This window comes from Pteropus alecto, unplaced genomic scaffold (assembly GCF_000325575.1).
Source record: "Pteropus alecto unplaced genomic scaffold, ASM32557v1 scaffold131, whole genome shotgun sequence".
Classification (NCBI taxonomy): domain Eukaryota; kingdom Metazoa; phylum Chordata; class Mammalia; order Chiroptera; family Pteropodidae; genus Pteropus; species Pteropus alecto.
In genome coordinates, this window is record NW_006434709.1 from 14,378,666 (window position 1) to 14,391,399 (window position 12,734).

Here is a 12,734-nt window from a genome sequence, read left to right on the forward strand (position 1 = left end):
ACATCAAAATGTTTCAGGAAGTTACTTCTCCTAGTCTTTCTAATTGACTTTTCATTTGTTTGCCTGGGACCCTTGGCAATAGACTTAATTTTTATACATCTCTGCCATTATCACCTACTTTGTGAGGAATTTAATTGAAGAGGAAACCTTTCCCAAGGGCTAAATCTAAAAGATAGTAGTTATTATACTCATATATGCTCGTATTTAATGTGTGTATATAAAGGAGTTGATTTAAGTCTAGTACATAGCACTGTTTTTGGCACATAGTAGAAAAATTTCAAAAATCTCTCCTATTATCCTCCATTTATCTAGAAATTAACATAAATTAAAATTTTAGTACCTGTACTGTACGTTTATATTAACTGAGGTACATTTATATTAGCTGTTAATTCACATGTCAGTCACTGTATGTGTGATGTGAATATTGTTTGAGTATTTTGGAACTCTGTATAAAACTTTGCTGATTAAGCAAGAAAACTCATTCTCCCAGTACGTTTTGTGTTAGTATGTTAAGAAGGTAATGTAGCCAGTTATCTGGGGGAAAAAATTAAAATGGAAAAATTTGTTAATTTTTTGTTATTTCTTTCAATCAGTGTGCATCTTAAAATTTGGATTCTCTACAGTCATGTACCTAAAAATTAAATTAACTAGAATTCTCATTTAAAAAGCAAGGATAATTTAATATAATTTTCATTTAAAATAATTATCATGTTCACTTGCTCCTTAATGAAACAATGTATGGATTTCCTATATTCCATTTACCAATAAATAATAAGAATTTTCATTTTGGTCACAATAATAGTACTAGGGACACTGGAAGACTCCATTTTCCAAAATTAATGATTAGATATCAAATTTGGAGAGATTTGATAATAGATAATAAGATAAGTTTAGTGATATAAGTCTTGAAAGTTAATTTTTATAGCAACAAAGTGTTGTTACAGTAATGTTCATTTGGTGTAAGATTATATAAAAAGATTTAATCAACATTTTTATGTCTTTAGATGTTAATGAATTAAAAACTTATTTTCTCATTTGTATATTTTCTGATATTTCTCTGACATCTAGAATTTGGTATTTGTGTCCTTCCTTGCACTGTTGGCCTGTTGTGTTTAGTAAACTTTTATTTGCTTTTACAAATAGTATAATTAATATCAAAGGTGATGAAAATAATAAATATAAATAATGGATCTGAGTTTTAAGCTTTCTCTTCTTTATTGTTTTATTCAGCCAGTTTAACTTTTTAGCTCAGGATTAGCATTCTAAAACATTTTTCTGGGTATCCCTTTGAGAGGATGAGCTTCCATTTGAAGCAGTGACCTTTAGCCCTTCTCACCACTCCAAGGCATGATGGAACGGTGGCTCCTCCACCACTGTACAAAACAGTCTTTGTCCTTTGGGGCTAAAAAGTTAATAGCTATGGTAACATGAAAGCCAGTCTTTCAAGGGCACAGTTGAGTAATTCAACTTAAATGCGAAAAGATGAGAAAAAGACTCCTTTAACTGAAAAATGAAAGAGGAGAGAAGTTGAGAAATTTCAGAACAATTTGAACAAATATAAGCGATCATGGCTCAACTGATCTGATTTGGTCTGTCTTTTGAATTGATATTGATTATTGTTACCATATTAGTTTGTAGAAGTTGTCCTTGTCATCACACATGGGTACATCCAATAAGATCTACTGTCTTCATTTTATTTTCAGCTAATGGCTGAAAGCCATTCAATAAAACTTACTTTGATAATTTAACTAATAAGTTGGTTAGATATTTAGTTGGCTAATTGAACACAAATTGCTCAGGATGTTTGCCCATTTCTATTTGTTTAAAATAAATCTTGTTGACATGTCAAATTTCCTTTTACAGTGCTTTTTTTTAATCTAGGCACTGTTCCTGTGCACAATTTTGAATTTCAAAGAGCAGAATGATGGAAAATGTACAAGCCCAAAGATAAGGTGTAGACATTGCTTTTTTAGGTTTTAAACCTCTCCTCTTTCTTAGTATCTGATGATTTCAACTGTTTATCTAATGAGCAGTTTCTTAATGTGTCACAATTATTTCTTGATATTTATGTTAAATAGATTAGTGGACGTTTGGTCCTGTACAAAATGTCTACTGAGACATTTGGTTCATCCCAAAAGGTCCTTGATATTTGGTCCTGTCCAAAATGTCCATGCTTAGAAAACATCCCTGAGTCAGAAAACCCATAAAGTTTATTTATATACTTGGTTTACAAGATTCATACATAAAAAAACTGTCATGTTTTATTAATCCAGTAATTGTGTTGTGGCTGTATTATTAATAACTACCCTTCTTGCCTTGGTAGCTTAGCTGCTAATGGCACATGAGATGAGATGGATGTGTGGGTGTGGACCAAATGTCTCTTTGGACCTTTCAGTACAGCACCAAATATCAAGGACCTTTTGGCATGGAGCAGATGTTTTTTTTAGACAGTTTAGTCTAGGACTAAATATCAAGGACCAAATATCTCTGTGGATGTTTTGGACAGGTCTTAATATCCTGCAGGGATTAAATAGGATGGAATATTTCTTTTTAATCTCCAGGACTTGAAGAGTTCTTCTGATTCTTCATCAGTGCTTGAGAGAGAATTTGCTTAAGTCTTAAGAACAATTCATATGTGTGTTCATGTAATTTATCTTTTAACCAAAGGTTGTCTAAGCCCGAAGATCTTCTGTTGCTCAATGACATATAATAATCAAGGTCACAATAGCGTGCTGAAGATGCTTGTGTTTCTGGAGCTTACACATATATTTGAGACCTTCTTAATTGCCTTCCCAGAATGGCTCAGGGTATACTGACAAAGTTTTATGATTCTCCAGTTTGTTATATGTTTATTTTTTGCCACATAATAGATAGTTTTGTTGGAAAAGGGTCTATAATGTAGCACTAGCAGGTTTTATCAGTCTTTTAGGAGTGTGTTTTTGTCTCTTTTAACACAAGGCAATGTGATAATTGGAAGAAGTTTAGAGCTGGGTTTTCCAAAATGTGTTTTTGTAGAATATTAATTCTGTAGAATGTTAATAGATATTACATGGGATAAAATAGTTAAGTTTGAGAAACATAGGGTTAAGCAATATTAAATAGGTTTCTTTCTTCAAAGGCTTCTAAGAATTTTTCTCATGGTGGTGGTTTGTGAATTTCTAAGAGGGCAATGAATCTACAAAAGTCTGAGAAGTTTGGAAACATAAGATGAACTTATTTTACAATAATAAATAGAATACTTTTTTGTGTTCATAAAGTTTTGGGGCATTTCATACTCTTTATTATGCTTTTTTCAGATTATTGATTGGATCCTTTGCTTTAATTTTAAAACTGCTGCTTCTGAAATATTTCTGGAAGTTGAAGAAAAACATTTAAGCCTATAATTGGAAACTGTAACTAGCATACTGTTTAAAAATAAGTTTATTCTATATTTCTCCCTTTTCTGGACTCACTGTATACTATAGGGTTCTTCAGATATTTTCATTACGGAGCCTTTTTCATATGGATCATTTTCAGGGACTAGTATTTCATACACCATACTTTGGGAAACATTTAGCAGTATCATAGTCACTGTTAGATTTTGGTTTAATATTATTATACCAGTTTTACCAGTTCCTAGCTTTGTGACTAATTCTTAGTTGTGAGGATTAAGGTGCATCTTCCATGTGAAACATTTAACATAGTATCTGGTACAGAATACTCAATAAGGTTTGTTATAAGGAATGTGTGCACATGTTCCTCTCATCTTTTAGAGATGGATTGGTTTATCTTTTGGCCTTGTTCTTAAATTTTCTTAGCACGAGCCACATGTTTAGGTGCTATGTTGAAATTTTAATAAGAAATCCTCTTGGTTTCGTAATTTTTTCTAAACAAAATCTGTAGCACTTAATCTAATAGGGTGCATTTAAGGCTCACATTTATCTTTGTACTCTGGAGCAAAAGTATGTCCTCTTTAGGAGCTAAATCATTAAGAGCTCAAGTATCTATGGTTAGGCTATTGATGGTTTCAGAGCACTAAAAATGGTTTCAGAGGGAAGAATTTAATCAGTCCTTGAATTACACATGTAAACACATGTGCCCTGAAAATTGCCAAGCTTTTTGGGAATTATGTGTCACATTTGTAATGAGGCAATGTCTTGAGTATTACTCGCAGTTTACCTGCATAATTTTTAGAAGACGTTCAGCAGCCCATATGTAGCTTGTCTGGTCTGTAGTGGAATCAGGAAGTAATAACTACAGGCAAAATAATGAGAGCCAGTGAAATGAGGTCAAAGTGGTTGAAATAAGTTGGTGATAACTAGAACCATCAGTCGGAAGTATGTCCTTTAACATTTCTTGTAGTGCCAGACTGCTAGTAACAAGTCCTCGCAACTTTCCTTTGTCTTAAAACAGTAAAAGGAAAAAAATGCAAACATACAGGGCTGTTTTCAAGAACAATGATATGAATGATGGACTTCCTATCAGGAACAATTAGCAAGATAGTAGACAAACAACAGTTATTGATTTTTATAAAGAAATTTTATAATTATAGATTTCCTTTTCTAATTGCTGTGCAAATAATATAAAAGTAAAAAGAATACTGTTTAATCTTTAACTAAAGAAAAGAAGCACAAATTAGAGAATAAATGAAATAGATTTATAAAAATATACATGGGTCAGATGATATTTTACTAATCTATATAGTGATTTAACTGCTTTAAAATCTCCATTTCAACTTCTGTACATAGGTCCTCAGAAGTAGTTGGTCTCACATGACAATGGTTTAAACATTTTATCTATAATGCCTCTTACTTATTTAGATTCTATAGTACTATGATTAATGAAATATTTCTTTTTTATTTGTAGTTGTTTAAAATAGCATTAATGCCAGTTTCAAAGGGAGAATAATTTTATTCTTTCATATGCCTTTCATAGTTGTCTACATAGTGAACATTATGTTTACTGAGCTTTGTTATAGTTAAAATTATAAAGTTTTTAAAATGTGGTCACACAACCATTATAATTGCAGTTTTTGATGACCGTATCATATTTTGTACTAAATTTGCTCCTCTATTGTAGAACATTTAGGTAATTTCTTTTTAAAGCTGTTATAGATAATACTCTGCTTAATGTATTTGTGCAAATAGGATATAATTTAAAAAAACAGTATATCTCCTGGATAAAGTCCCAAGATTTATGTTCATTATATTTTATTTTAATTTATATGGTATTTTATTTTACATAACATTTATTTTACAAATATTTATATAGTGCTGGTTCTATATAAGATTAGGAAAGGTTAAGTAACTTGTTCTGAGTCACATAGCTAGTAGGTGGCTGAGCAGGCTGGGTCCAGAATTTGTGCTAGTATAGCTTTGCTGTGATACTTCTTTCGATACATCTTGCCAGTTAGCTCTCCCAAAAAAGGGTTACACTTATTTTCAATCAATTAACCACAATTTATGAGTATTGGATAATTTCTTTTGTAAAAAAAGTAACCAGTGTAATAGGTACAAAATGATATACTTTTGTTCTGTAAAAGTGCTAGATAAAGAAGATTAACTTATAAATATAAAGCTATAAGTTAAATTTTTGTTCATTAAAAAAGGCTTTTCTATATATATATATTTTTTAACCATTAGAAATTCGAAAGTAAAGGGGAAATTGACTAAGGTTATTGCTAAACAAAATGGCATTTTAGTGATTCCTAGAATGAGTCTTTTGTCTTTAGGGACAAAGCACATTGTTTAATAACTTTGTTTAGCAAGTATTTTGTAGTAGAGGTACTTAATTGTATAAAGAGATCAATCTGAGAAGAGTTTTCTGTTTGTCATTGATAATTTAAAAAATTATTTAAGGTGAAAGTTTAGAATTCTAAGAGCTATCTGTGCATAGTTGAAAATGAAAAACCATGCAGGCAGTTATATATTAAAAAGTAAAACTGTCACTTTTCCCTAAACCCCTAGTCTTAAATCCAGTAGACATGTAAAAACCATCCACTATCTCATCTGCTGTTCTTATTTTCCAGCTGTAACTACTATTATTTGTAACAATTGTTTTTTTTAATGTAAAAGTCTAACTTCTTTCTTTTTTTTTCTTTTGTGGTGGAGCTGTGAATTCTTAGGAATTGTGAATATTCTTTTGAAATATGGAGCCCAGTTAAATGAACTTCATTTGGCATACTGCCTGAAGTATGAAAAATTTTCAGTATTTCGCTACTTTTTGAAGAAAGGTTGTCCGTTGACACCGTGGAAACATATATCCGAATTTATAAATCATGCAATTAAAGCACAGACAAAATATAAGGAATGGTTGCCATCTCTTCTGCTTGCTGGATTTGATCCACTGAATCTACTATGCAGTTCTTGGTGAGAAAGTCTACTGTAGTAGACCTTATCTTTTTGAGTGAATATAATACCTTTAATTTCCCCACTTTCTTGAGATCCCATGTTGGGAGGAGGGTGTATGTGTTTGTGTGTGTGTGACTGTGATGGCTCAGTTGGGATAAGGGAGTTGGGAGGCTTCTAATATAGAGATTGAATGTGAGGACAGATTCCTGGAGAAGGTAAGTAGGAACAGGAAGGGAAGAGAAAGGGATAGATGCCAGCGAACTCTTCTGAGAGTGATATTTCTACCACTTAGGCCTTTCCTCACGTTTTCCTTAAAATGCCTGTGACAGGTTGGTTGTGGCTGCTTTGGAGGTTTCTGCTTTCCTTTAGTCAACTAGATGGAATATTCCTGTTCTACAATAATACTAATTTCCGAAGTAGCTGAGGACATAACTTGTTTACTTTAGGTAGTTTCTCAGAAGGACAGCTCTTACAAGTGATTATATGAAAATTGGTCTGGATTTTTCTTAGACAAGAAGAGGAAAACTGTTTCTATTAGCCTCCAGTCTTTGCAAAAGTTGTTAGTGTCTATTTGGGACTGAGAAGGTAATTACAGCAGAGAGAACTCTTTTGGCTTGATAATTCAAATTAAGTGAGAAAACAGAATAAAAATCTCCAGGAAAATAGAGAACATGGGTATTTAATAAAATTCCAGTAAAACATCTAGAAGGCTTAATTTTTGTGCTTCAGAAACTACCATTTACTAAAATAATGTTTTGACAAATACCGAGATTTTGTGTTTCAGCAGAAAGATGCTTTGATATCTTGTTATTTGAGTTTATCTTTTAAAAAGAGATCCTCTTTGGGGTTTATGCAGGCAACACTAGTGGTCTTGTAAATTTAATTTGCATTTCTGGGGACTCCATCTTCCACCTGGTGACTTCTCCCGTTGTGTGTGAAGAACAGGTCTTTATTTGGAAATATCCCAGTATCTCACTTTTTAAATTCTGTCTACCATTATATAGAATTCAGGAATTTTTACTAAGCAGAGGTTTAATGCTTAAGATTATCATCCCTTTCTGATACTAAGTGTTTCAGATATGTGGTTTGTAAAGAAAAACTGCTATGTGGTAGGTGCTTTGGGGAATATAGAAATAAAAGCAAAGTTTAGATATACCTTCTGATCTCCACTTTACTTTTTGTTTATAGTTTACAACAGGTTTAGTCCCCGATTGTATTTATTTCCACAGCAGCTGAATAATACAATGTTACCTGTCAAGTGCTCATTGTTGCAGTTTTCTCTATACTTTTCCAATAAATTTTCATAAAAATATTGATTTTAAGATAATTAAATGAAATATAAAGATTATTAAGAAATTCTGATTTTTAAAAGTTATTTGTATATGTGTATTTGTCTTAACAAATAGTGAAATATAAACATTTGCTAATGAATGCTCTATTTAGCTATTAACAAAGCTATTTAAGTACCCTTGACCTTTAACTTTTATCGTTGTGTCCTGGCTTGTGACAACTAGCAGCAGTTGGCCCTCACCATTCTAGGATTCACTCCCTGACTGTGCTTGAAATTCCACCCGACACATGGGTAGCTGCGGACAGCCCTGATAGTGTGTTCCCTTTCCTCTCTTACCCCACTTGGTCCTTGTCCCCAAGGCACCCACTTTCTTCTCAGCCACATTCTTTGTTTTCCTCTATTGAAGCTACTAACCTGATTCCATATTGCTTGTCCATTACTTTCACCTTTCACACTCCATTCTGGTTTCTAGTTTATTTATTTCTTTAATCAAAACTTAGAATACTGCCTAACACGTAGTAGGCACTAGTTTAAGTTCTTTACCATATTAACACATGTAATATAAAATACACTAGATACTATTATTTTTATTTCACTGAGGAGAAAATTGATGCACAGAGTGATTAACATACTCACACAGCTTATTAATGCTAGAGCTTAGATTTGAACCCAGGCTGTCCTGTAGTGTGGCTCAAGTCTGTCTCTCTAACCACTGTGCTATGCCACCTTAGCCCTGTGTATCCACAGGGATATAGTAGTTATATTACTTACTTTCAGGTACCTTAATCCCTTGCCTAACCTGGGGGGATCTATGCCAACTTTTCTTGCTCCTTTTTACTAAATTATGAAGAACCTATGAAGGGAAAAAAATTAAACATTGCTTTTTTCCTTTTCCTCCTCAGTCACCTACATAGACTGCTGGAAGAAGAGGGAATTATTTAGCTTTATTCTCCTAGAAGGCTTTGTAAAATATACTCTTCCATCCCAGTTCTGATACAGGTCCCCATCCCCCAGTGTGAATAGCCCATCTGAGAATTAATCCACTGGGTATGAGCTATATTTATTGGATAGGTTAGGATAGACAAGAGTTAAGAACCAGTAAGATTATTTTGAAGTAAATTGTAAAACTTGCAGCTATCTGAATTGAGAATGCCAATTGTATATAGTTTACTCAGAAGGAGTAACTTTAGTCACTTTATATTCATTAGAAAAAATACGGTGAAAATTTCACTTTAGCAATAAAAATGTTTAACGTGGTCAAATTTTTGTTTACTGATCTTTTATTGAATGGATAAAGGCACTGTTTACACTGAATATGATAAATGTTTTGCTTTCTTTGATCAAATTTACATTCTTAGACTGTTATAAGAAAAAGTCTCCCATAAAAATTCCAATATGCTGTTAAAGTGGATTTTAGTTATATCTTATTTATACACGTTAGTCTGTTGCTTAATCTTTGTCATGTAAATTATAAATGTCTTTCCTAGATAGTACTTGTCTTAAACAGTTTTAAAAAAATGTATCTGGCTGAATAATTGCCTGTCACAATATAATCTACCAAGTTGAAATATTTTTTCAATTTTAAATGCAAGACTAAGTACCCCCCCACCCCCTGCCGAATGTAATAAGTAATAGAAAGTAAATGTCATCCGTGCCTTTAGTTGATTAACTGTCACTCATTTATGATTGTACAGCTGCCTTCTACAACGTAATGGTCAGTATAGTATAATAACAACACTTCGGTGGCATTATCAGCATTGGTAAAATAAATTCACCGTTACATTAACTAAAGCTACGTAAACAGATTTATTTCTAGTGTGTTTAGCTAACTGCATAAAAATGACTTTGTATTTGGTCCCAGTGAGACTTAAAGCACATTAACATAGAAAAATGGAACCATTAAAAAAGAAATAAGGAACCAGAACTAAGTAATCTTTAGTGTGGGGTTTCTAGAAAGGCAAGGAGATTTTTTTTACCTTCGAATATACTTTATCATTTCATTTATTCTCAGTATTTCTGGATAAATTGTGAGAAGAAGATGTTTTCCCAAGGCCTTTGTGCAACACTGAGTTCTTCATTACATAAGTTTGCATATTAGAGAATTAAGAATTTGGGAAATAATTTTCATACTCTAAATCAGTCATTTCAAGGATACTTTGACCCTGAATTACAAGAAATAAGTTGTCTTTGAGATGACAAGTTTAGGGTATTATTCAGTTTCTTTTCTTTCCTTCTGTTTTTTTCCTCTTTCTTTAGTCCTTGCTTGGTACTGTCTCCAAAAAATGACTTTGTAAAGAATTTCTGTTTTTGAAGTAATTACTAGAGGCCCTAATTATTTTCTTTTTCTTCAAACAGTGTGGTAATAGGGGAGCATCTATGTGATGAGTAATCATGTTTGAATTTATAGTTCTCTTTAAGCTTGGACTACAGTTCATGTTATGAGGCCTACTGAAAATGTAATACTGAAAATTTCAATTCAGTTCTAGTTGTATAACATTTTATAGTTTTAAATGTATGTTTACTATATTTTTTCATATTATTTTCACAAATAGTCCCCTGAAATAGACAGGTTAAGTATTATTCTAATTTTAGAGACCAGTATGTAGGGCTTAAAGAGTTTCACCAACATGATTGTAAGTAATAGAGGTCCTATTAGAAATCAGAACTTTTCTTAGACCAGTGCTCTTTCCATTAGGATTCAAGTGCTTATAAAATTTAGGATCGTTTCTTTTGAGTAGGTTGGTAGGAAATCTGAACTGTTTGCCTTGAATACCTTCTTTCAGTTCTTAGAGACAAAACTTATCCTGGTAATTCCTTTTGAGCTAAATATATAATGGTGAAGGTTATTAGAGGAGGTTGTACATGCCTGGGAGCTGGGTAGAAATAAGCCATCTTTCTCATACACTCAGTTTAGGGATAACTTTGGGTATTCGGACTTTATCCTTTCAGGACTGTTGAATTATTTGTCTGTAAGGTTGACCAGTCTAGATGTGGTAAGATGGTCCATTTGGGAGTAGATGACTGCAAATCCACTGATGACACTGGTGTTGTTGCTGTCTTTTCTTACAACTACTGTTGGGAAATGGGATGGCATATTCCCACCCTATACAAGATTGGGGGTTCCTTTTGTCATCTATTGGACAAACACACACAGAGTCAGTTTAGTTTCCTGTAGGAACCTGTAGATGATTATTTATATCCATTGAACTTGCCTCCAGTTACATGAATATTTTTTGGCTGCCTTCCATATTAAGATGTTGTAAGAATAGGTATGTGATGTTTGTTTTCAGAATGAATCCTTGGTGTATTTTTTGTTTAATGGTGTGTTAACATCTTACTAATACAGGATTGACTCAGTCAACGATGATACCCTTATCTTCACTTTGGAGTTTACTAATTGGAGGAGACTTCCTCCAGCTGTTGAAAAGATGCTGTCTGCTCGTGCCTCAAACTCCTCTTGGGCTCTACAGCAACATATTGGTAAGAAAGTACCATTTTAAAACACACTTCACTACTTTTTCTTCTCTTCTTTGTCTGGCTGTGTTGTAATTTTAAGTGATAAGAGTTTTTGGAAAACACATTGAAATTAGGCATCATTTGCATTTTCTTGATGTGGGGAAAGGATGGGATGGGGAAGTTGCGAGGAGGTCATAGTAATTTACTTTAACAAAAATCACATTTACTGATATTTTTATTTAATTATATCTTTTTATTTTTAGTAAAGGTTATATAAACAAAGGTGAGTCCTAAGAATCTTATTAGTGAATATTTAGTTTGTGGTTAGAAAAAAGCTAAACTTAATCTTCCTTTTTGGGGCAAGTCTGTATTTGTGTTCTCTCTTTAATATTTATCACTTCTAAAAGGGAAATATTAACCATCCTTTATTTATACCTGTCCTTATTGAATGTATGCTGCCATTTTGTATATATAACTATGGAGGTGAGCCGAGTGAAAATTCTGTGAGTTGATTGATATTTGATATGACTGTTTTAAAACAAATTCTCAACTTACTCTCATTTATTAAAATGTTTTTAAGCTAGTTTAAAAAATTAAAAAGTGCACTGTAGATTTTACACAAGGAAACCAGTTTAAACGTAATATGTGCAAAGTATTCCTATTTAATAGTTATTCAGATTTATTTTACTTTATATTGTTAACCAGATTATATGTCTTAAGTTAGGAAAATTATTTCTTCACTGATATTTTTATGTTAAATATAACTCTTTATAAAACATGTTGAATAGGCTTTTAACAAGTGAACTTATGTATATGTAGAAATGTCTTCTAATTTCTTGGGAAATTATGTTTAAGTACATTTTCTCAAAAACAGACATTCGGGAAAATATACTCTTGAACTGAGGTATATTTAAACTGTTAGAGGGTTTCTGTTGAAGAAAAACGTAATCTAAGCCAGAATTTTTTTTAATGATAATGTTGAAAAACTCACTTGCATGTAATTCTTAATGTTGAGAATTGAACCTGCTTTTACTATTATGTATCTGCAGCAGTAGAGAACAACTATCAATTCAGAACAGGTAAAATGTGGGACAGTGGACTTGGGAACAGAAAATCAAAAGAGGGAGCATATACCAAATGGGAGAATCATTGCAGTATATTAATTAGAAAGATTCTTGAGAGTTTACTCTTAAGAATTTAACATATGGTAAGTTTGTCCATATGAAGGTAAAAATTGAGCACGAGTGCATTACCCTGCCGCAGTTTGAATTCATCAAGAACTTCTTGTTTAATTAGGCACTAGGTAGAGCTTGTATAGGGTAATAATCATCATCTCTTAAGAGGATTTTATTTTGCTGAAGACTTGCAAAGCCTTTCTCAGAAGTATTAATGTACCTAATGCTGGTCTATTTCTGTAGCCAGACTGCTTTTCTTGGTTCCAGTCCCACATATCCAGCTGCCTTTTGGATATCTCCACTTGGTATCCCACATTTTCACATATCCAAAATTTGAACTTGTCATTTTTCCTATGACTCCTGTTGTTCCTACTGTCTGTTTTCTGGTTTAGGAGGTGAGATGATTTGAGAGTGCTATTTCCTAAGAAAGTGAGTTATCCCTGGCAGCTGTTTGTATTTTTGTTTCATCCATATCAACGGTGT

At 32.6% G+C, this 12,734-nt stretch overlaps 1 protein-coding gene across 3 annotated transcripts in view; it reads left to right on the top strand.

Moving 5' to 3' along the window:
- ASB3 (ankyrin repeat and SOCS box containing 3) overlaps window positions 1-12,734 on the top strand; it is an 86,309-nt gene that overhangs the window by 56,569 nt on the left and 17,006 nt on the right. For all 3 annotated transcript variants that reach the window (XM_006909602.3, XM_025045164.1, XM_025045165.1), the window contains exons 8-9: window positions 6,090-6,347; window positions 10,967-11,100. In XM_006909602.3, the coding sequence (XP_006909664.1) occupies window positions 6,090-6,347; window positions 10,967-11,100 (392 nt within the window). The remainder of the gene's footprint in view (window positions 1-6,089; window positions 6,348-10,966; window positions 11,101-12,734) is intronic.